Genomic DNA, 25,010 nt, shown 5'->3' on the forward strand with positions numbered 1-25,010 from the left:
AATGGCCGCTCAAATGCTCCATCCCTGTGGTGATCCAGGGGTGTGTGCTCTAAAAGAAATATCTTCGTTTATGTTCCTCAGAAGAAAGAAACAGTTTTGGAACAACATGAGAGTGAGTAATGATGACAGAATTAAAAAATGTTTGGGTGAACGATTCCTTTGAATATGGTGTTAAAGGGTTAGTTCACCCAAAAATGAAAATTAGGCTGTTTTACTCACCCCCGAGGCATCCTAGGTGTATATGACTTTCTTCTTTCAGACGAATCCAGTCGGAGTTATATAAAAAATTGTCTTTGATCTTTCAAGCTCTATCATTTCACTCAGTGGGTGTTGCACTGCTTCAGTCCAAAAGAAGTGAAATAAAAAGCGCCCATCCATAAAAAAAGTGTCTCACACGGCTCCGGGGGTGAACAAAGGCCTTCTGTAGCGAATCGATGCGTTTTTGTAAGAAAAATATCCATATTCAAAACATAATAATCACTTTAATCTAGCTTGCGCCAACAGCTGTACACGGAAGTAACTCCGGGCGGATGACATATGAGATCGGCGCTGCGCATGCGCCGGAACACCTAGGATGCCTCGGGGGTGAGTAAAACGCAGCCTAATTTTCATTTTTGGGTGAACTAACCCTTTAAGGTGTGAAATGGAGCTACGCTCTTGTTAGCAGTTGAAAGGAATAGTTCTATCAAAAACTAAATTTCTGCCATTATTTACTCTTCATGATATAAAAGTTAAAAGATTTATACTCAATTTCTCTTCATCCCTTACATTTTCTTTTTCATTATTTTTTCTCATTTTGTAGACATTTTGGCAGTATGAAGTCCAAGCATCCAGGTGGACATCTGGCTCTGGTTAAGGCTGTGTGAAATGTATTGATTGAAGTACACTGATGATTTACATAATAATAAATTTAATTCAACTGTATAATATCTTGATATTTACAAAAACGTACTAATTTTGTACTGTTATTTTATTCCAACAGTGATATATGAATATGGTAACCATTCAATACCATTGTTTTCAAAGTAAGAAAACAAATATGGCAGTACCATGATACTGTTTGGTACTTTTTGTGTTCAGAAATTCATTTGACCAATTTTCAGAGAGCAGTTATTGGTCAATTAAATATATTAGGTTAAATTATACAAACCATAAAAGTTGTATGACTTTTTCAGGCATGGGGAATCACACTTTTAAAATCCCCATGACCATGGAAACATCATAAACATCATTCAATGCTGATGTCTGGCTTTTCTAAAAAAAATGAAGTCTAAAACTGTTGCTATGTAACTGTGAATAGATGTAGCCTTGGCAACTAAAGAGACTCTTTATGTCTTTCTACAGAGTAATAGTTATTATTCATGATGAATAAGATGCTGTTCAAGGCTGTCCAACACACGGCGCTGTGTCCGACACTTTAAAATGCCACGGCGATCTTACCTCTCAATATTAGTTGATGTAGAAGTTGAGAGACTCCGGTGCGCCACGCGTTTTATTTTAAAAATCATAGATTTAAAGTGAAGCTTGATTGGATGTCAGATCTACGGTGGCCGAGAGAGCTCAACGCGCTGCAACTTAAGAAAACACATGCAAATTGAAAAAACACCAGCAAATTAAGAAAACATCTTCATCAGTTTGACAACACACGCGCTGCAAATCCTCACAACACATGCAAATGTAGAAACGCTGCAAATCCTCACAACACATGCAAATGAAGAAACGCTGCAAATCCTCACAACACATGCAAATGAAGAAACGCGCTGCAAATCCTCACAACACATGCAAATGTAGAAACGCACAGATCCGTTGATTTTTCATATTAGGCTTTGATATTTGCTCACCATGTTTTTTTGGATAACTTACTTTTACCTCAAACGTTTTTACCTCAGAAAGTTTTTACCTGTCTACTTGATGTGGACATTTTGACCGTTGACTGAAAAACGGATTTTTTTTCAAATCGTAAAGCGCGCGATGCCTGAAGCTCTGACTCGTGAGGAAGATACAGTGGCAGCGACGTTTCCGTCCTCGCGCCGCTCGCCGGATGAAAAGATGAGCGGCGCGTGCTACACCAACCACACATTTGAATACGACGATGGGAGCACGCGCACCGCGCGCCTGAGGTAAAGTGCGCGCACAGATGTCCTCAGAACCAAGTTTGACATTTTTATCACAATTATCATCATTTCAAAATCTTTATCGTTTTCACTTTCTTTATTTTTTTTAAACTACATTCCAAATTCCCTGTGAGAACGTGTAAGAGTAACAATATCTGTTGTAAATTTATTATGGTAAATTTTTATATTGGTCGTTGGTAATGCTGTTTTTTAAAATATACTTATTTTATTATACCCTCAAAACGTCACAGGCTTTTCTTTAGAAGATTTTTTTTCTGTGTCTTTTCTCTTTGTTAGTCCAAGATGTGGGGGCAGAGGGGTGGTCGTAAACGCGCAGGACCTCGAGATGACCGCTGGAGCATCTGTGGTTCCATCCCTTCAAACCTTCTTCCGGTTCCGAGACCTGTTGCTAGGAGACCAGACATTTCATGATGACAGGTACATGCATAGTGATTTTATTACCAGTGCTAGGTACTAACTGATTACATCTGGATTAAGTAATTATATTACATTTAAAAATGCTCATAATCAGATTACAGGTGCTTTTTATAGACTACATGATTACATAGTATTCACACAATGGCAGAAATGTATTTATGATTTATTGATCCACCCTAATTCTTTTTTTTTTCTACCTTACATTTTCTTTTCTAACAAATTCTGCCACTTATATACATTTGGAAAGTTTTCCAGTTTTGTGGAACTGATCCAGCCACTAGTTCACATTCACAAACCCCGAACAAACGTAATGTTTAGTTCATGTCATGATGTTGATAACAAAGAATGGAATAGATTTTCTTATAAGTTAGGTCAAAAGTAATTAAAAAGTAGTCAGAATACATTACCTAATTTGTGTAATCCAATAAATTACTTTATAAACTAATTCCGTAATTTATAATCAGTAACGGACTACAATTTGTTAGTAATCTCCCCAGCACTGTTTATTACCCAGTTTTACCGTTACTTCACCTGCAACGTCAAACCTGTTTCATTGAAGGCCAGCAGCCAGAATTACATCCAAAAGACCAGCAGATACAATGAAATAATGTTTGTTTAGCTTTAACCTGACAGACAATACAACGGGCGAAATAATACAAGAACGGTAGGTTAGTCAACTCTATAGCAACCTACTTACCGACATCACAAAAAAAGATTAGAAGTTGAGGGCAGATGCACAATTCAGTTTGCACAATTTCTGTATTCAATGGAGGAGAGTAGTATGTCCGAATTCATCGTATTCGCAAAACAGTAGATGAAAAGTACTCGGATAGCCTACTAATACTATATAGAACATACTTTTTTAACAGTTGCAATTAAGTATATTCAAATGTAGCACCTGCTCAAACAGTATATGATTTCAGATGCACCGAGAGTGTTTGTATTGCATGTAAAGTAAGTAAGCAATTGCACTGCAACATGCTAAAAACATGTTGTAAAACCTTGCCAACCACCCAGAACGTTCTAGGATCATGGTGGTGAGTTTTGCATCAGCATGCACCACAGAAAATATAAAAATCTACTCATGTTTGCATGTTTTTTAACTGCTGAACAAGAGAACGACAGCGTATTTTCTTGACTATTTGATTCTGGCAAACCTTGAATGTTTGAAGAAAAAGTCTTATCGTGCGAGTGTGTGTGGGGGCACACAGCCACATCTCTGCAGATCGACAGAAATAGCTTCTTGAGCAGGTTATTATCTGTAATTTCCTGAGAACAGGAGGGAGAGAGAGGGTGGGCACTGCGGAAAGGTGGACAGCGGGAATAAGCCAAAGAATTGCTCATTTGACTGACATTTAAATTGTCTATTGGTTTTGAGTTTGAGTTGCTCCTTCATTCAAAGTTCTCTTTGTAAACACATTGTGGTATCTCTACATACACTTGTGTGACTTTCCACCATCACAAAGACATACACGCTTGAGGCATGTTGCTATGACGACAATCAGTCATTATACAAAAACATGCATAAGCTTTATGCATTAACAGAATGCATATAACGGTAGGTTTGCCACAGCTGTTGTGCATGTCAAAAACGTCCAACTTATGCCTGTATTCAACAAAGAGATGCTAGTGAAACTACTAAACAATTAAAGTACATTGAGACATACATGACAGAGAGAAACCAAGCAGAACTCTGGCAGTGAAGCGCACGCTTGCGCGCCTGCAATCAAGAGCGTGTGGGTGGGTTATTTTGAACCGTGCCGCTATAGCCAGCTCAGATCTCCGCACATCCTCTGGGTTTTCTCTGTTATGGAAGAGAAGAATGCAGTGCCGTCCTGGGTTAACCCGGCTCTGGTCAACTGGAGGCTGGACTCTTTTGGTAGCGATGCCGGGCAGAGGTAGGATACGACGTCTCTAAGAGTCACTGCAGTCTGTGCATGTTTGAATAAGTGGACAAGTTAACTGAGTCTGGCTTATTTGCTGTTTTCCTGAATCTGGAACGCTGTAGTGGATTCCAGGTGCTGATGAGTGCTGCACTTTTCACTTGTCAAAGTTCTTTAGCATTCTTTCTAAGATTAATTATTTGTCACTATTTCCAGTTTCACAGTGTTTATACATAAACCACGCTAAATACTATCACCCATGAATTTTCTAGCAGAAACATATGGAATATTTAGGACACGACGTTGTGCCAGGGGTCGTAATGTTGATGGCTTCGTCTCACTTTATGACGGCAAATAAAACCACCGCTCCTGTGGTCTCCATGGGAACTGGCAGACACATCGCATCTCCAGTGAAGATGTCTGGGATTGTAATGTAGAGAATTGCTCTTAGTGCTGAACTATGTGAACAGAGTAAAACATGGTGCTGGAAAGAATAAAAAGAGTCTTCATGCGTCAAAACATCACTGATCAGTTTTACACCCACATGCACAGGAAAACTCACACATAACGGCACATATAGAGATGACATTATATAACATGATTTATGCATTGTAATCACTTACATCAATATCTACATGAGTGTTTGACGCATAGTGTGTCTGCTTTTTAATAACATCAAGATTTCAGGTTCAAATGTGTGCATATTTCACCATTTTAATCAGATTTTGCTTTTACTACTTAATTTAAAATAGTACTAGTATATGCATGCATGATGATAATTATAAAGTAATTCACAAAATGCTGTTTAAAACAGTTTTAGATGGAGTTTAGCATGTCACACCACAGGACTTGTCAACTTTCTAAAAGTATTTCAACTACCCACATGCAGGAATACACACTTTCACCCACACTGACTGTATAAGGCAGCACTGCTGGCAGATCCACCTTCACTTATGTAAAGCTTTCATGATAAAGCAAGCATTTCTTTTCCCACTTTTATTTTCTCTGCTTTTGTCTGCCTATATATTGCCAGTACAGATGATTGAAACCATGTCTTTGACCTCATGATTTGTTGTGCTTTGTAAATAAAGTTATTACAGTGTCCCCAAAAGGTATTGAAACACTTAAGTCACTTTAAAACCATGTATCAATAGTTATGTTTCCATCCATGTATTTTTATGTAAATTTTGTTGTATTGCATAAAATACTGGATAGAAACAGCAAGATGCACATCAAATCTTAACCATAATTTTTTTTGATCTATTAAGAAAACATACACATAAACTTAGATGGAAACATTTATCGAATAAGTTCCTGGATGAGCAACAAAAACTCATGTGCAGCAATTCTTTATTATTTTATTACTGATACTTTGTTCTCTTGAACACATGGGATGGAAATGGTGCAGTATTCGCAAATGTTTTAATACAAACTTCCAATTTTTCCAAGTTTAATTAAGCTAATGTCACAATCATTCAGTTGTGATTTTAGTCAGTGATTTGTTGACTGGTTATTGGACATATCTTTTTTTCCCCCTGCAGGGTCCATGTGGAGTTTTATGTGGATGAGAACACGTTTAAAGAGAGACTCAAACTTTTCTTTATCAAAAACCAAAGATCCAGTAAGTCTGCCTGAATTGTACATATTTAACTCTGAACCTTTAATCGTAACTTTTAACCTGTCATCTGTACGTCTATTTTATGGCCCGTTAATGCACTGACCTTTCACCTCCAGGTTTAAGGATCCGAATATTTAACTTCTGTCTGAAGCTTTTGACATGTGTTCTTTACATTATACGAGTCATGACAGACAATCCGGCCCAGCTCCGCCACACATGGTAAGAACTGTTGTTTTGAAGGGATAGTTCACCCAAAAATGAAAATTTGCTGTTAATTTACTCACCCTCAGGCCATCCAAAATATAGGTGACTTTTTCTCTTCGGTAGAACAGTAAATAAGAATATTATCTGAAACGGTGGTCTTTGGTGAAATTTAATTACTTCGGTTTTGATAAAGATTTTTATCTTCAAGTGAGTGGCACTGCAATGGGCTCTATTTTTGCCCCAAATTATGCTAATTAATTATTATTTTTTTAAATCTTGAGAAGGTATGTATATAATAACCTTTCTACAGGATGTTTCTAATATTATGATGTGTTACATCGTTGATTGTGATTGGTAATGATGTATCATTGCAGTGATTGGTCATTTGTTGTTTTAAATGTGGTTGTGCCTGAATATTTGTTGTATACCTGATGAAGGTCATATGACCAAACGTTGTTAATAAAATATATATGTGCAAGTATCGATAGTGTGCGGAACTGTTGAGTTTTTTGTCCTTGGTCATTCATAAAATGCAAGTCAATAGCTACTGTCACTTGAGAGGAAAATACAGGCAAGACCAAATTAATACCCATGGCTCCTGGTGATATATTGAGGTCTTGTGAAGTGAAACGATCAGTCTGTGCAAGAAAGTAAACATTATTTACAACATTATTACCTGTAATCCATAATTAATTTTGTCTTGCCTCTATATGCTTTTTTGACTCTCAAGTGACAGCAGCCATTAACTTGCATCTTATGAATCACCAAGGGCCACAGTTTCAGCTAAAACTCTTCTTTAGTGTTCTACTGAAGATAAAAATCACCTACATCTCGGATGGCCTGAGGATGAGTAGTTTACAGCAAATTTTCATTTTTGGATGAACTATCTCTTTAATGTTTGTGAGTGTAAAATGGCTTATAGAGCATGATTACTGTGAGTCATTTTTGCTGGTATTGGAGAATATTTTTAATATTCAAAGAAAGTTAGTGAATCATTTCATATGCTGCAGTAAATTCCCCTATAGATTGATGTGTCACAGTAAGCGACCCACACCTCCTCTCTCTACAGCGTCAACTGCAATAGCACCACGCAGACCAACGAGATCAACTGGTGAGACAAACCATCAGCGTCAAATTGCCGTTTATTTCGGTTATGCAGATGTGATTCGGGGTTGATTTCATACTTCTAATTTATTCGCTCTAATCGGTCTCTTTCTCCCAGGGAGCTGATATTCTGGGTAGACAGAAAAGTACCAGTTTGGGCCATTCAGGTAAGTCCAAAGAAAAGCAAACACTTTACACTTTACAATAAGGTTTCATTTGTTAATATTAGTTAATTATATTGGTTAATATATACAATACTTATACAGCATGTATTAATCAAAATTTATGTTAAGTCCAACATTTACTAATACATTATTAAAATCATAAGTTGTGTCTGTTTACATTAGTTAATGCTCTGTGAACTAACATGAACATTTTTATTAACTAACATTAACTAAGGTTAATAAATGTTGTAAAAATATAATGTTCATTGTTAGTTAATTTTATTTAATGTATTAACTAATGTTAACAAATGAGGCCTTATTGTAAAGCATTGCCATTTATATTTAAATGTAATTATTTAGCCTTCAAAACACTGCTTCATGAAGCTATGAAACATTTAGGAATCTTTTGTTTTGAATTAGTGGTTCAGAATCAAACTGCCAGGTCATGTGATTTCAGCAAACAAGGCTTTGCTTCGAAAATATTTCAAGCCATTACACTGGGAAAAAAAATTGGTGTAGTAACAATTTCCACTTAGAAATTGCCAGTAAATTTCACAAATAATTACATAGAAATGGCAAGTAACACATTGAATTAAACATGAAATTTTGTAGCTGAAAGACTGAATTTTTTGTTTTGTAAAACATTCTCCAAATAATCTTTATTTATAAATTCAAAAAATTATCTAATGGTTTTTAACTGATCTCAGGTCAGTTTTATAATGTAGGTTCATTTTAATGAAGTTAATGAATTTTAATATTTATGTAAGTATAATACAACAAGGAGAATGATACTTAATTGCTTTTAATTGACCTAGTTTAACAAGTACTGCCTAATAACACACAAAACAAAGACTACAAATTAATAAAACACACATTTTACAGAACCTTCATATTTAATGCTATTGAATTATTTGTAAATTACAAATAATTCAAAAATGAAAATGTGATGTTTATCTGCTTACCCCCAGGGCATCCAAGATGTAGGTGACTTTGTTTCTTCAGTAGAACACAAATGGAGATTTTGAACTCCAGCCGTTGCAGTCTATCAGTCGTATAATGCATGGCAATGGTAACAAAATCTATGAGAGTAAAAAAACATGCACAGACAAATCCAAATTAAACCCTGCGGCTCGTGACGACACATTGATGTCCTAAGACACAAAACGATTGGTTTGTGCGAGAAACCGAACAGTATTTATATCATATTTGACCCCTAATACACCACTATGTCCAACTGTCTTTGAGCGCGCGCACGGCATCCGGTGCGTGAGGTGTGTACGCGCTCTGGCGTAGTTTACGCAAGCGCCAGAAGTGATCTCTCACGCGTATACGTCACTCATTGTTTACACAGTGCACAGTCATTGTTGTTACGATGGCTAATCAAAATGGTACTTACTTGCGCTTATCCGGATTGTTCAAACCGACTTAAAACTAAAAGATTACATTCTCTCGCGCGAACTCATTCGGGAGTGGTGACTTTCCACGTATTCCCAACTTCTGAGCCTGAAGTTATGGTTGATTGCTCTTCGGCTGGATATCAACACACCCATTAACGTAAACTAAGCCAGAGCGCGTACACACCTCACACACCGGATGCCGTGCGCGCGCTCAAAGACAGTTGGACATAGTGGTGTATTAGAGGTAAAATATGATATAAATACTGTTCGATTTCTGGCACAAACCGATCGTTTTGTGTCTTAGGACATCAATGTCTCGTCACGAGCCGCAGGGTTTAATTTGGATTTGTCTGTGCATGTTTTTTTTACTCCCATAGATTTTGTTACCATTGCCATGCATTATACGACTGATAGACTGCAACGGTTAAAGATAAAAATCATCATATGTGTTCTACTGAAGAAACAAAGTCACCTACATCTTGGATGCCCTGGGGGTAAGCAGATAAACATAAAATTTTCATTTTTGGATGAACTATCCCTTTAATAGATTACACTTTCATGTCAACATTTGCTATTGGTTTGTTAAAGCAGCACTATGTAACTTTTGGCGCTCTAGTTGTTAATAAACAGAACTGCACACATCCCGCGGAAGAACATTCCAACCGGAGCTACTTCTCTAAGTTTATGTCTATGGCGATTCACGCAGGTATGTGTTATTCCGCAGCGGTTACGACCAGACCAGGCTACTATAGTCCAAATATAAGTACTTATTATAAGTGTACCGTAGTGATTCGGAATAAGACAAAAACGTGGTTTGGAAGATGAATTCATGATGTACCCGCTCATTATATACATTTTGCAAATTTTGAAAACAGAAAAAGTTACATAGTGCTGCTTTTAAAGGTGTCATACAAGTTTTTGTTGCATAATTTTGACCAGCAGGTGGCACCAGCCTGTCGTGTTTCACATTATAAAGCATGTGCACTACTCAGGATAGCTCTTGAAATTCAGTACTGCAGTTATTTTTGGCTTCTTTATAGTAAAATGCTTGTGTTTTTCATCGAAATGAGTAAGAGGCATTTTTTTCCTCAGGTGATTGTAGCATCCATCAGTTTCATGGAGGCCATGTTGCTAATGTACCTCAGCTACAAGGTGAGTTTGTCCATATGTGCAATGTGTGAACGTGTTTATTGATTTTTCACACTTAGTTTGTTCTGAATCTGAGACTAGAAGTGTCTAGTTACTGCTGTTTGTTTGGCACCGCACTATAAAACCACAACTACTGGTTCCTGATGTTCCAGACAGATTGTTTCTGAGTGCATGTGTTTTTTCAGGGTAATATATGGGAGCAGATATTTCAGGTGTCTTTCCTGTTGGAGATGCTAAATACTGCCCCTTTCATCATAACGGTAAGAACGAAGCATCTTCAGAGCATAATCCCAAAGTACATCTGATAATGAAGTCTGACCCGTTTGACTCTTCCTCTGTGTCAGATCTTCTGGCCTCCCCTCAGAAACCTGTTTATCCCCGTGTTTCTCAACTGCTGGCTGGCCAAGTGTGCTCTAGAGAGCATGATAGTGAGTTTTAACCATTCCCAAATGAACCCACACCAGTGTCTATGCAGTGCTGTACAGAAACCAGACGATATGTGTGTGTTACAGAATGATCTGCACCGGGCCATTCAGAGAACACACTCGGCCATGTTCAACCAGGTCCTCATTCTTATCTGCACTCTCTTATGTCTCGTTTTCACCGGGTAAGAATCATTTTTATCTGGTTTAGGACTGGGTGATATATCCAAAAATGTATATAATGATATTCTTTACATTTTTGGTCAATCAATATGCATGTTTTTCAATTTAAAATATGGTAATTAAACATGTTTAAATCTAATTTACTTCATGTTTAAAATCAAAACAAGAAATAAAGCTGCTTTAGTTTTAGAAAGCAAGTATTTGCAAATTTCTCCATTCACCAGTTCATGTTACTGGAGACTTTTTGATCAAGATTGGTTGTTATTTTTTATTATGAATTTAGTTTTGTTTTTATATACTGTTTTTTTTTCAGCACATGCCTTTTTATTTTGTTATTATTGTATTTTTAATGTAATTGTATTTTTTTATTAATAATTATATTAGTTATTTTTTTATTAGAAATGTAGTTTTATATTTACTGTCTCAGCACACATCATTTTATAGTAAAGATTTTGTCATTTTTGCATTGTATTTGTTTGATTAACTTTTTTTATTAATAACTGAATTTGTTATTTTTTATTAACAATTTTGCTTTTATCTACTGTAAATAGTTTTTTGTTTAATTTAATTTTGTTTATTATTATGTGAAATTGCTTTTTATTAAAATTAAGTCTCTTTCAGCAAATTATTTTATTGTCAAGATTATTTTTTGTCATTTTAAATAGTTTTTATTTAATTTAATTTTTCTTATTAATATTTGAAATAATTTTTATTCAAAGTTTAATTTTTATTTACGGTTTCTTTCAACACACATCATTTTATACTAGTAACGTTTTTTTTATTGTTTTTGTTTGATTTAATTTTTTATAAAAAATTACATCTTTTATTTTTTTTATATATATTTTATTTACAAAATAAATTGAGTTTCATTTTGAGAATTTATTCATTCAGTTACATAGCTTCTATTGACAGCAACAGTTCAAGCGCTCGCAGAAAAGCTGGCAACAGAATCTAAGGAAGGCGGAGCTTAAAGACCAGCCCCTCCCTACCATGTAACTTGTAAAACCACAATAAAAAATATATATATTTCTGCCGATTTTATTGCTTCAACGGGTATATCACCCACCTCTACCTATCACATCTGCTTCTTCTTCTTCTCTGTCTGTCATCACCTACACTAAAGTCTTTCTGTCTCTTTCAGCACATGTGGCATCCAGCATTTAGAGCGTGCTGGTAAGAAGAGTCTGTCTCTCTTTAACGCTTTGTATTTTTGCATCGTGACCTTCTCTACGGTGGGCTTCGGCGATGTGACACCACAGATCTGGCCGTCTCAGCTGCTGGTGGTGGTGATGATCTGTGTGGCCCTGGTGGTGCTGCCTCTACAGGTCAGAAGAATCAAGCACTTTTTTTAATTTATCAAAACAATGGTAATTAAACACTATTTAAATCCACTCGCCTTCATTTTTTTCAAATCCAAACAAGAAATAAAACTTCTCTAGTTTCAGAAAAACAAGTATTTGCAAACCGCTTACTGGAGACTTTTTCAAGTCAAGATAGTCATTTTGTTTGATAATTTTTATTGTTTTAAAATTGTATTTATTTAATTTAATTTCAGCTTGTCATTTCCTTTTTTTTTATTAAAAATATATTTTTGTATTTATAGTCTATCTACTCAAATACAGACTTGACTATGAGCACAGCAAATTATCTAAGTATTTTTTTACTCACCTAATTTTAAAATAATTTAAAGATTATTTTTTAATTGTTATTTTTATTATTATAACAGATTAATTTATTTTCTTTATTAAAAGTTTATTTACTGTCTTTTTCAGAACATGCCATTTAATTGTCAAGATTATTTTTCTTTTTTTATTGTATTTGTTTGATTTAATTGTATTTGTATTAATAATTGAATTTTTGTAATGTGGTTTTTTTAATTGACTTTTTTGTATGTTCTGCTAAAATACTGACTTGACTATGAACACAGCCAATGATCTTTCAAAGTATTTTTTTCTTTCACTTTTAAAAACAAAACAAGAAATAAAGCTTCTGTAGTTTCATAAAAACAAATATTTGCAAACCACTCCATTCGCCAATTAAATGTTTTTTTCAAGTCAATATTGCCATTTTATTGTTAAGATTTTTTTTTTAAATTTAATTTAATTTAAGTTTTTATTATATATATATCTGTCTACTCAAATACTGACTTGGCTATGCCAATGATCTTTCAAAGTATTTTTTGTTTTTATCATGTGTGTTTTTATTCTTCTCTGGCTGTAGTTTGAGGAGTTGATCTATCTGTGGATGGAAAGGCAGAAATCCGGAGGAAACTACAGCAGACATCGAGCTCAGACAGAGAGACATGTGGTCTTATGTGTCAGTACTCTCAAAATCGACCTACTCATGGACTTTCTCAACGAATTCTACGCTCACCCACACACACAGGTGTGTATTCTGTCTGTCTGTGTGTATTTAATCGGTTCAGAATGTCTTTTCTATCCATCTTGTCTGATATTTACTGTATCTTGTTCTAGTTTGATCGCATGTTGTTGTGTTTGTGCATGTTTAGGATTATTACGTGGTCATCTTGTGTCCATGTGAGGTGGATGTCCAGGTGAGGAGGATTTTGCAGATCCCACTGTGGTCGCAGAGGGTCATCTACCTTCAAGGATCTGCCCTCAAAAACCAGGATTTACTCAGAGCCAAGTGAGTGACAGCCTCACTGCCCAATCACAGCATTTGCCTATGCATACGTGGATTTGCATATGGTCTTATTTGTTTTTCATAGGGTTGCAACAACTAATGGATAAAATGTATTAAAAACTGATCATTGGTCGGAAGTAGTTGATTCTGTGCTCTTATATACTTGTATTCCAAGCCTGTCCCCACAGAATTGTTTTGCAGATCCCACTGTGGTCGCAGAGGGTCATCTACCTTCAAGGATCTGCCCTCAAAAACCAGGATTTACTCAGAGCCAAGTGAGTGACAGCCTCACTGCCCAATCACAGCATTTGCCTATGCATACGTGGATTTGCATATGGTCTTATTTGTTTTTCATAGGGTTGCAACAACTAATGGATCAAATGTATTAAAAACTGATCATTGGTCGGAAGTAGTTGATTCTGTGCTCTTATATACTTGTATTCCAAGCCTGTCCCCACAGAATTTATCTCACTTTTTGTTTTATACAATACAGTTTTCTGATTGTTCGAAGGAGAGCGAGATGTGCAATAGCATGAATTTTGGCTTCTGTGATTGGTCGCTTTTGTTCTGTAGGATGGATGATGCAGAAGCATGTTTCATTCTTAGCAGCAGGAATGAAGCTGATCGCATGGCAGCAGTGAGTGTTCACATAAATCACAAACCTTTTATTTAGCATTCATGTGTATTAGTAAAGCTATACATATCAGTATTTTTTTTATAAAAAGATGTCATACAGATTATAATATTACACTAGAATACCTAGATTTAGGGCTGCACGATTAATCGAATGTGATTGTCATGCGCATCTTGTCAGTAAAGCCGGTTCTGTGATTAGTAGTAAATCTCCAGCACGTGCTTTCAGACGGAGCGGCATTTACTACACAGAGCCGTAGTTCACTGACAAGCTACGCAAAATCGCGTTCATAATCGCAGACGATTTAAAGGGGTCATATGATGCTGCTAAAAAGAACATTATTTTGTGTATTTGGTGTAATGAAATGTGTTTATGCGGTTTAAAGTTTAAAAAACACATTATTTTCCACATACTGTACGTTATTGTTTCTCCTCTGTGCCCTGCCTTTCTGAAACGCGTCGATTTTTACAAAGCTCATCGGTCTGAAAAAGCAAGGTGTGCTGTGATTGGCCAGCTATCCAGTGCGTTGTGATTGGCCGAATACCTCTTACTTTTTCAGAACATGCCATTTTCTTGTCAAGATTCTTTTTCTTTTTTATTGTATTTGTTTAATTTAATTGCGTTTTTATTAATAATTGAATTTGTTATTTTTGTAATTTCGTTTTTTTATTTACTCTCTGTCTACTACTGACCTGACTATAAACAGTCAATGACCTTTCAAAGTGTTTTTCCTTTATTTTTAAAAACCAAACAAGAAATAAAGCTTCGGTAGTTTCAGGAAAACAAGTATTTGCAAACCACTCCAATCACCAATTTCATGATACTGGAGTTTTTTTCAAGTCAATATTGCCATTTTATTGTTAAGATTTTTTTTTTAAATTTAATTTAATTTAAGTTTTTATTATATATATATCTGTCTACTCAAATACTGACTTGGCTATGCCAATGATCTTTCAAAGTATTTTTTGTTTTTATCATGTGTGTTTTTATTCTTCTCTGGCTGTAGTTTGAGGAGTTGATCTATCTGTGGATGGAAAGGCAGAAATCCGGAGGAAACTACAGCAGACATCGAGCTCAGACAGAGAGACATGTGGTCTTATGTGTCAGTACTCTCAAAATCGACCTACTCATGGACTTTCTCAACGAATTCTACGCTCACCCACACACACAGGTGTGTATTCTGTCTGTCTGTGTGTATTTAATCGGTTCAGAATGTCTTTTCTATCCATCTTGTCTGATATTTACTGTATCTTGTTCTAGTTTGATCGCATGTTGTTGTGTTTGTGCATGTTTAGGATTATTACGTGGTCATCTTGTGTCCATGTGAGGTGGATGTCCAGGTGAGGAGGATTTTGCAGATCCCACTGTGGTCGCAGAGGGTCATCTACCTTCAAGGATCTGCCCTCAAAAACCAGGATTTACTCAGAGCCAAGTGAGTGACAGCCTCACTGCCCAATCACAGCATTTGCCTATGCATACGTGGATTTGCATATGGTCTTATTTGTTTTTCATAGGGTTGCAACAACTAATGGATAAAATGTATTAAAAACTGATCATTGGTCGGAAGTAGTTGATTCTGTGCTCTTATATACTTGTATTCCAAGCCTGTCCCCACAGAATTGATCTCACTTTTTGTTTTATACAATACAGTTTTCTGATTGTTCGAAGGAGAGCGAGATGTGCAATAGCATGAATTTTGGCTTCTGTGATTGGTCGCTTTTGTTCTGTAGGATGGATGATGCAGAAGCATGTTTCATTCTTAGCAGCAGGAATGAAGCTGATCGCATGGCAGCAGTGAGTGTTCACATAAATCACAAACCTTTTATTTAGCATTCATGTGTATTAGTAAAGCTATACATATCAGTATTTTTTTAATAAAAAGATGTCATACAGATTATAATATTACACTATAATACCTAGATTTCTTCTTTATGCACCGAGAGCTTGTAACACTCCAAAGAGAAAGGAAAAATTGAAATCGCATCATATGACCCCTTTAATCGCGTGATTATGAAATCGAAGATATCGTTCTGCGATTATGAAAGCTGTTTGCGTAGCTTGTCAGCTTGTCGATTAGCATTACATTATTATATACTTTATTATAATAAACATTATAATAAGACGAACTCAGATGAACCATATATTGTCGCAGTCGTGTGTTTATTAGTCACGTTGAATTAATCAAAGCAGTTGAATTAATCTTCTGTTTATTCAGCAATGGCTTTAGGGATTTCCTGGGTTTCTTCAGCAGGGTGTATTTGAAGTTTCAGTGCGAGAGCGCCCTCTGGCCTTCGGATGGAGATTTACTGCTGATCACAGAACCGTGCTTCACTGAAAGATACGCATGACAATCGCAGCTTCTGGCTAATCGCGATTTATCGCCTTTGCAATTTAATTTCGATTAATTGTGCAGCCCTACTTAGATTATTCTTATTAATATATTTGTCATGTATATGTTTTCTACAATATCTGTATAGATTTTTTACCAATTATCACAAACAGAATATTTCATTAAACAATTCAATACACAATAAAAAACTAAAACAGAAAAGAAAGATGCAGAAAGAAAGAAAAAATAAAGTGCACACAACATAATCTACAATAACTAAATAAATAAAATTACTAATTTAACAACATTAAAGTACAGTCAGATGGTATCATTTGTGTTACGCATTCAATCCAGTCAGTTTATCAAATGTATATACAGAGGTAATAAACATATTGACTGGTATTGATTTATTGACAGGATCACCAGACTATTCTGAGGGCTTGGGCTGTGAAAGACTTCGCTCCGAACTGCCCTCTTTACGTCCAGATTCTCAAACCCGAAAACAAATTCCATGTTAAGTTTGCCGGTACTAATTTGCCTTTATTTCCACATTCCTTTTCTGAATATTCCTCACTCTTTCTGCATTATGTATTTCTTTTCTCCTTACTTTCATTCTCTATATCATTTGAAGCCCTTGGATGAGTCATATTCGTAATCGTCAGCCATCTTGGCTCTGAGCAGAATGCCTGTTTCTTTCTGCAGATCATGTAGTGTGTGAAGAAGAGTTCAAATATGCCATGTTGGCTCTGAACTGTCTGTGTCCGGCCACCTCTACGCTGATCACTTTACTGGTCCACACATCTCGCGGACAGTGAGTCGCCACTCTCTTAACGCGCTTAAAAGTGAAGTGGGTTATTTCTGTGCTAAGAATATTGACTGTTTCAGACAGGTTTCCCAAACACACCTGTAGTCATTACCTTGTTTTTTTCAGCACGTCTTTTTATTGTCAGAATATTTTGACAATTTGTATTTGTTTAATTAGATTTTTTATTAAAAATGTATTTTTATTTACTAAATAAATAGAGTTTTATGTAAAGAATTTGTTTACTTAATTTTATAACTTCCCTGGTAATACCATGTTTTTTTTAAACACTATCTTGAAAACTTGGGGTCAAATTTTGGGGTTAAGTTTTTTTGTTGCTGATCCGATTGTTTTTTTGTTTTATTCAGTAAAAATACATTAAATTGATCAAAAGTGACAGTAAAGACATTTATATTGTTGAAAAAGATTTATATTTAGAATGATTTCTGAAGGATCATGTGACACTGAAGACTGGAGTAATGATTGCTAAAAAATAAATTGATCACAGGAATAAATTACATGTTAAAATATATTCAAATAGAAAACAGCTTATTTAAACAGCAAAAAATATTTCACAGTATTACCAGTTTTAGTATATTTTTCATTAAATAAATGCAGTCTTGGTAAGCTAAAGAGTCTTCCTTCAAAAACTTTTTTAAAATGTTACCAACCCCAAATTTTGAACACTAGTCTCATTATAATTAAGTTCTGTTAAACCTGCAATTAGTATATCTTAGCCTATGTTTGATCAAATCACCCGACAAATGAAAATTTAATAGAAAAATAGTTCAGTAACATGTTAAATCCTTTTCAGAGAAGGCCAGCAGTCTCCAGAGCAGTGGCAGAGGATGTACGGCCGTTGTTCGGGTAATGAGGTGTATCATATCTGTCTGGGTGACAGCATGTTCTTCAGAGAGTACAACAGCAAAAGCTTCACCTACGCTGCCTTTCACGCTCACAAGAAGTAGGTTAATACGCACTTTGAAACATATTAAATGTGTTTACACTTGTGCTGTCAGGCTATTTTGATTTGTTTGGGTGTGTAGATACGGCGTGTGTCTGATTGGCGTGAAGAGAGAAGATAACAAAAGCATCTTGTTGAACCCTGGACCGCGCCACATCATGTCTGCCAGCGACACCTGTTATTACATCAACATCACGAAGGAGGAAAACTCTGCCTTCATCTTCAGACAGGAAGAAGATCAGGGAAAGGGGCGGGGCCACTGTGACATTTTAAACAGCCCGTCTGGCTTGCCTGTTCATAGCATCATCGCTAGCATGGGTGAGCGAGAACGGATAGAAGAGAGACAGGAGAGGTCGGAGGTCGGTTTATAACCGTTTGATTGTTTTTAGGAACGGTTGCCATGGATTTTCAGAACACCAGTCCCACTGAGAGTGCTGTCAAACTGGCTCCGCCCCCAGAGAACGAACAAGGAAGCCGCCGCCCAAGCATAGCGCCCGTTCTGGAGCTTGCTGACTCCGCCTCCTTGCTGCCATGTGATCTGCTCAGTGACCAATCAGAGGATGAGGCCGGACAGTCAGATGAAGATGTAACAACTAATGAGTGAGTTCATTCTTAGCCCCTAATTCAGATTCAAAGGGGTTTTGTGGTTTATCTCAACTTCACAAGCAAAGTAAGTGTATAAGGTTTATTATGAATATGATTTATGAAACCGAAAGGGAAAAGGGTAATTTTATGGTGCTTTTTTGTCCATTGTTTTTGAGTTTTGGCAGCCACTGATGGCTGTCGGCTGTCAGTTAAGAGTAGGGCTGCACAATTAACCGAAATAAAACTGAAATCATTTAATGTTTAAAAAATGAAGAAATTAAGACTTAAAAATTTACAGTGGTATTGTAAAAGAAAATACTAGATTTTGTTATTTTACTGTAAAATATAATGATAGTAATGTTTTTGATTTTTGTTAAATTTTTTTTACTTTTAATAATAATAATCATAATAAAATAATTATTTTACAGTACAGTAAGAGTAATAATAGTTATCTTATTTAGTTAAATTATTTTGTGGTTGTATTTATATAATATTAATATACATTTAGTTATATTGATATGTTTATTATTATTATTATTAATAATAATAATAATTTTATCTTAAAGTACAATAATTGTACAGTACTCATTTTACAGTATAATAAGTAACTATTTAATATTTGAATATAACAATTTAATATTTAAAATGATTATTTATTTATTTATTTTATAGTCGTATTAATAATTCATTTATTGTACATATTGATATATATAATCACAAAATGTTTGGCCCAATTGTGCAGCCCAACAAACATGAAAATCTGGAGTTTATTTCTGTTTTCAAAAATCACATTTTAAATCGCAACATGCAAATGTGGAGTTTATTTTTCTTTCCAAAAATCACATTTTGAATCGCTGTATGGTTTTTTCATCAGACAAAATCACGGTCCTGTATCAGAGCATGTGCACATTCATCACATTTTCTCCTTTTGTGTTCCACTGAAGAAGCGAAATTAAGCAAATGTTGATGTTTTTATGCAAACTAACCTGTTAGAGTGCATTTTCATGTTAATTTCCTCAGATTTGTGAAAGGATACCCCCCAAACTCTCCATACATTGGGAGCTCCCCGACCCTTTGCCATCTCCTGCCCCAGAAAGCCCATTTCTGCTGTTTACGGCTTGATCAGGTGAGCACCAGCCTTCAATGTGGTACGAATGTCGTCCAAATGTTGTATTTGCGTAATATGCATTGCACTGGACCACATCTGCATGTCATATTTGCTCCTCTAGAGCTGTGAGCATGTTTCCTTTGAAGACGCAAAAGCGTATGGCTTCAAAAACAAGCTAATCATTGTTTCTGCTGAGACGGCTGGAAATGGCCTTTACAACTTCATAGTGCCTTTAAGAGCCTATTACAGACCCAGACGAGAGCTCAACCCTATAGTCCTGCTGTTAGACAACCTGTAAGCATATGCACACCCAGACCAACATATTCACCTCATGTGTGTTTCAATAGTGTTAGTAATGTTTTTCTACTTCCTGCAGACCTGATGACCACTTCCTTGAGGCCATTTCCTGCTTCCCAATGGTGTATTATATGGGTGGCACCATTGACAAGTACAGTTAGACCAAAAGAGTTGGCCTTTGGCTAGGGCTGCACGATTTGCAAAAAAATTGTGATTCTTTAATAAAAATGTCAGTTGCGATTAAAAATGTCATTTATATGACGAAAAGAGATGCACAATTTGGCCAAAATTGTTGCAATTTATATATCAGTATAATAGCAATAATAAATATAATATAATGATGATAATTATTATTACTATTAAACAAAAATGATAAATATTAATATTGTAATATTTCACTGTAAAAAAATATATAAATTAAAGTAATAATGCATGGTGCATATATATATTAAATTAAACCATGCACAATTTGGTGGAAATTTTTTTTGATTTTTCTAATAAAATTGTGATTTAAAACGTGTTTTATATTTTAAAAAGGGCTGCACAATTTGGCCAATTATTTTTGCGATTTTGTATCACTATATATATATATATATATATAAAATTACATATAATATTTGATAAATAAATAATATAAATAATTAATTAATATAAAATATGATAATAATAATTATTATGAAATAAAATATTATACAAAAATATGTTATTATTGTTATATTTCACTGTTAAACAAAAAATTGTATTTAAGAAAAAATAATATAATAACAATTTTCAGTGCATATATTTAACAGCCGCAGCCTTTGTGATTTCATAATGCAATCATATCATGATTTTTTTATTTTTTTTATTTCAATGAATCGTGTAGCCCTATCTTTGACAGCCAATTCAAATATATCCCTCTAGATGTGAATATCTCTGATTGGATGTTTGTGTGATTGACAGTTTGGACAGCCTATTGCAGTGTGGCATTCTGTATGCTGATAATCTAGTGGTGGTGGATAAAGAAAGCACTATGAGTGCAGAGGAGGACTATATGGCTGATGCTAAAACCATTGTCAACGTGCAGACCATGTTCAGGTGAGACTAGAACCAATGACCTGCAATCTGTGAGTAGAAATTGATATAATTTGTGTAATATGTAATTTCAGTATCACCAGGGAATGTATGAACTAATAACATGCTTACATTGAATGCAAGGTAAGTTGTTTTGGATAAATGCGTTTGCAAAATGCATAAATGCAAATATAAATCTTATAATAGTCTAATTTTCTCTGTCTGAGTCTCTCTAGGTTGTTTCCAAGTCTCAGTATAATCACAGAACTGACTCACCCATCAAACATGAGATTCATGCAGTTCAGAGCGAAGGACTGTTACTCTCTCGCCCTGTCCAAACTAGAGAAGGTGAGAGATGGAGAGAGGAGAGCACATTTATGTTGCATTTATTTATGGAATACAGTAGTTTTGCTGAAATATTGTAAAATGTGTGTGTTCGATCGACAGAAGGAACGTGACAAAGGCTCAAATCTCGCCTTCATGTTTCGTCTTCCATTTGCTGCTGGTCGAGTCTTCAGCATCAGCATGCTGGACACACTCCTGTACCAGGTATGTGTGTGTGTGTGTGTGTGTGTGTGCCTTTCAAAGAAGAATTTGGACTGTCCCTAGTAAACTCAGTCACAGCGCCCTCTTGTGCTCAGGAATTAAACATGGCATGTACAAATAGTAACATTTTATGCATTTGGTGATTTACTACATTGCATTCAAAGTATACAATACCTAGGCCTGGGCGATAAAACGGTATCGATATTTATCGACGGTACACCCTCTTCGATAACGATAGAAAAAATGTTCGATATAGCGCACGATATAGGCACGTGCTATGAGTGACGCAGACCGCACACACAAAGAAGAACACATGCTGAATTGAGTGCTGTGCCTGCCTGTGATGAGGAGATTGTGAATAAAAAAAATTTATATTAGTGGAATTTAAAATAAACATTTGCATTTGAATGCAAAAATAGTATAATCAAACGTTAGGTTGTGCGTCTGGGATCGTCATTAGTGCAGCGCGAGATGTAGTGATGATGATGATGTAAGTGACGTTGTTGCATTTTAATGTTTTATAAGTCTAGCCCCCAAGACGCGCAGTTGCTGCGTTATTCATTCAAAATATTAGAGAAATATAGTAGCTCAATGCGTAGAAGATCTTGATTAGGTTAAACCGAAACCAAGCCATTCACACAGAACGCATATTCAGTGCATTTTTTAGATGGACAAATATGACTGCTGCTCTAAATGTTTGATTTATATGAGTTAATTTAGACGTAATGTTTTTCTTTTTATAGACAGTTATTTATTTTGCGTTGGCAATTTAATGTGCTGCATTATTTTGCTCATTGCTCATCCCTGGTAAAACTGATCGTGTTTGAGAAACAAAAAACAGGAAAAACTAACAAAAACAGTATTTATATCAATTAAATAACATAAATTAGGGGTGTGCGATATTGCCAAAAAATTATATCTCGATAATTTTCTGGGATTTTATCGATAACGATAATTAGACAATATTTTGCTAGTGTGTGTTATTGTGCTGATATCTTATCTTTAATTGTGCTAACAGCTGACTCCAGAATTTTTTGATATTCTTCATATTCTGTTTGGTCAGTTCACAGCAGTGATAGAAAGTAATCATTTCCAACAAGTTTTATGGGCATTTTTACCTTTAAGCCATTTTTTCTAAAAGTGTGCACCATCTTTTGAGTCAAATTCTTGCATCTGGGCTGTTACCAAGCAAATGAAATCAGTATCAACAAAATGTATTTCTTGTACAATTTTAAAACTTTTTAAGGCCTTAAATTTGATGCAACTAAATGTAAGACTTTTTTAAGACCTGCAGAAACCCTGGTATAGTATGACACCCAAGTTCCTCATTTGCAGGATAGATGAAACCCAGAAACTCAGAGCTGCACCTTATGCTGAATGAACTGATCTGTATTGCTGGATCATAGCAATACAGGCACTATGCCTACATGTGTTCCTGACTCATTAAATCACTTTCTGTGTTAATTCTAGAATGTTATATGGGCAAACAAGTAGCCTAACATTTCAAGAATTGAAAAGAAAATATATATATATATACACACACACACACACACACACACACACACGTATGATTTGTGTGTTCGCACTTTGTCTGACTTTTTGTATGAAACCTCTGTCTGACTGGGCCTCAGAAAAAGAAAAAAAAACATGTAATTCATGCTTTTTTCCCCCATTCAAACAAGCAAGACGAATAACATGGAAAACAATATGCGAATGAATTGTTCACCCAAAAATGAAAATCATAAAACAGCATAAAACCTTATGCTGGATATGCTGGAACCTTGATCTGTTCTGGATCATAACCATACAGGCACTATGCCTATGCATATTCCGGTCTCAATAAATTAATTAGCAAGCACTTTCTTTGAGAATTCTAGAACATTATGTGAGAAAACTTAACGTTTCAAAATTGAAGTGCATTCAAGCCTTAACTTTTATTTGGGTAAAGATAATAAAAAGACTATGTTTGCGCTTGTCTGACTTTTTGTAGGAAACCTCTCTGCCACTGTGCCTCAGGAAAAAAAACCATGTAATTCATGCTCTCCTGGATTTTTTGCATTCAGACAAACAAGATGAATAACACGGAAAAGAAAATGTTTTCTTGCAGGAAGTAAAAAAGAAAATGCTCTCTTTACTCACCATTGTGCAATTTCAAACCTGTATGACTGACCAACTTTCTTCAGTAGAATAAAAATCTGTTTGGCATGTCTTTTACATGAGGCTTCAAAAAGCACACATAGCATCATAAAAGGCTAGAACTATATTAATCTTTTGAAGTCACTGGTAGCTTTGTGTGTGAAATGTAAATCATCAAACTTTTGTCACATTTATGAGAGGAGAGCAAATGTCTGATCTGTGAACAAATACTTTTTTGAGTCAAATCTTTTCAATTAATCTGTTGATCTACCGGTTTACAAAACATATAAGGGTTAGGCATGAGGGTAGGTAAATTATTGAGTGCTGTGCCTGCCTGTGATGAGGAGATTGTGAATAAAAAAAATTTATATTAGTGGAATTTAAAATAAACATTTGCATTTGAATGCAAAAATAGTATAATCAAACGTTAGGTTGTGCGTCTGGGAGCGTCATTAGTGCAGCGCGAGATGTAGTGATGATGATGTAAGTGACGTTGTTGCATTTTAATGTTTTACGGTGATGATGATGTAAGTGACGTTGTTGCATGTTTTATATAATTAAATATTTTTATTAAATATAGTAGCTCAATGCTTAGAAGATCTTGATTAGGTTAAATCCAAAACCAAACCATTCTCACAGAACGCATATTCAGCACATTTTTTAGATGGACAAATATGACTGCTGCTCTCACGTCTCACACAAGAGATGTATAGAAAGCCATGCAAAGTTAAAACAGTTTAAACTTTTAGAAAACACATCACGAATTTGTGGAGGTTTATTCCGTTTCACTGCATCTCATATGTTTTTAAAGGCAATCTGTGCGATTGGCGATTCGGCTCCTTGTATTAGCAGTGCATAAATACCATGATGCTGTTTTATTCATAATTGTTTATGCAATTTACGAAATTATGTTTGATTTATATGAGTTAATTTAGACATAATGCACCCTTTTCTTTTTATAGACAGTTATTTCCTTTGCGTTGGTAATTTAATGTGCTGCAGTATTTTGCTCATTGCGCCCTCCTGTGGCTTCGGGAGACAAGCCAAAAGTTTCCTTCAGACCTATTTAATCTGCATATAAAACATTAGAAATTAGATATTCGTTTAATTTTTATTTTGTGTTTGACTGTTAAAACAAAAAATATTTGTTGTTTGTCTTAATAAATTGGGTTAATTTAAAAGTTTTTTTCTATTGCTCTTTGTTTTAAAAAAGGTTATAAAAAATGTCAATAATTAT

The 25,010-nt window shown here is 35.2% G+C and overlaps 1 protein-coding gene across 1 annotated transcript in view; it reads left to right on the forward strand.

Annotated features, from left to right (window-relative positions):
* The first annotated feature begins 4,361 nt into the window (after nt 1–4,361).
* Nucleotides 4,362–25,010, forward strand: part of LOC107599361 (potassium channel subfamily T member 1-like) — a 26,854-nt gene continuing 6,205 nt past the window's right edge. Inside the window, exons 1-24 of the mRNA XM_016290927.1 lie at nt 4,362–4,450; nt 5,977–6,056; nt 6,170–6,272; nt 7,327–7,368; nt 7,480–7,528; nt 10,015–10,074; nt 10,257–10,331; nt 10,416–10,499; nt 10,584–10,678; nt 11,818–12,001; nt 12,897–13,061; nt 13,186–13,322; nt 13,893–13,956; nt 16,700–16,808; nt 16,985–17,093; nt 17,899–18,048; nt 18,131–18,366; nt 18,438–18,648; nt 19,654–19,759; nt 19,863–20,035; nt 20,118–20,189; nt 20,981–21,115; nt 21,328–21,439; nt 21,539–21,640. Of these exons, the coding sequence (XP_016146413.1) occupies nt 4,362–4,450; nt 5,977–6,056; nt 6,170–6,272; nt 7,327–7,368; nt 7,480–7,528; nt 10,015–10,074; nt 10,257–10,331; nt 10,416–10,499; nt 10,584–10,678; nt 11,818–12,001; nt 12,897–13,061; nt 13,186–13,322; nt 13,893–13,956; nt 16,700–16,808; nt 16,985–17,093; nt 17,899–18,048; nt 18,131–18,366; nt 18,438–18,648; nt 19,654–19,759; nt 19,863–20,035; nt 20,118–20,189; nt 20,981–21,115; nt 21,328–21,439; nt 21,539–21,640 (2,742 nt within the window). The remainder of the gene's footprint in view (nt 4,451–5,976; nt 6,057–6,169; nt 6,273–7,326; nt 7,369–7,479; nt 7,529–10,014; nt 10,075–10,256; nt 10,332–10,415; nt 10,500–10,583; nt 10,679–11,817; nt 12,002–12,896; nt 13,062–13,185; nt 13,323–13,892; nt 13,957–16,699; nt 16,809–16,984; nt 17,094–17,898; nt 18,049–18,130; nt 18,367–18,437; nt 18,649–19,653; nt 19,760–19,862; nt 20,036–20,117; nt 20,190–20,980; nt 21,116–21,327; nt 21,440–21,538; nt 21,641–25,010) is intronic.

This window comes from Sinocyclocheilus grahami, unplaced genomic scaffold (assembly GCF_001515645.1).
Source record: "Sinocyclocheilus grahami isolate Dianchi unplaced genomic scaffold, SAMN03320097.WGS_v1.1 scaffold265.1, whole genome shotgun sequence".
NCBI classification, from domain to species: domain Eukaryota; kingdom Metazoa; phylum Chordata; class Actinopteri; order Cypriniformes; family Cyprinidae; genus Sinocyclocheilus; species Sinocyclocheilus grahami.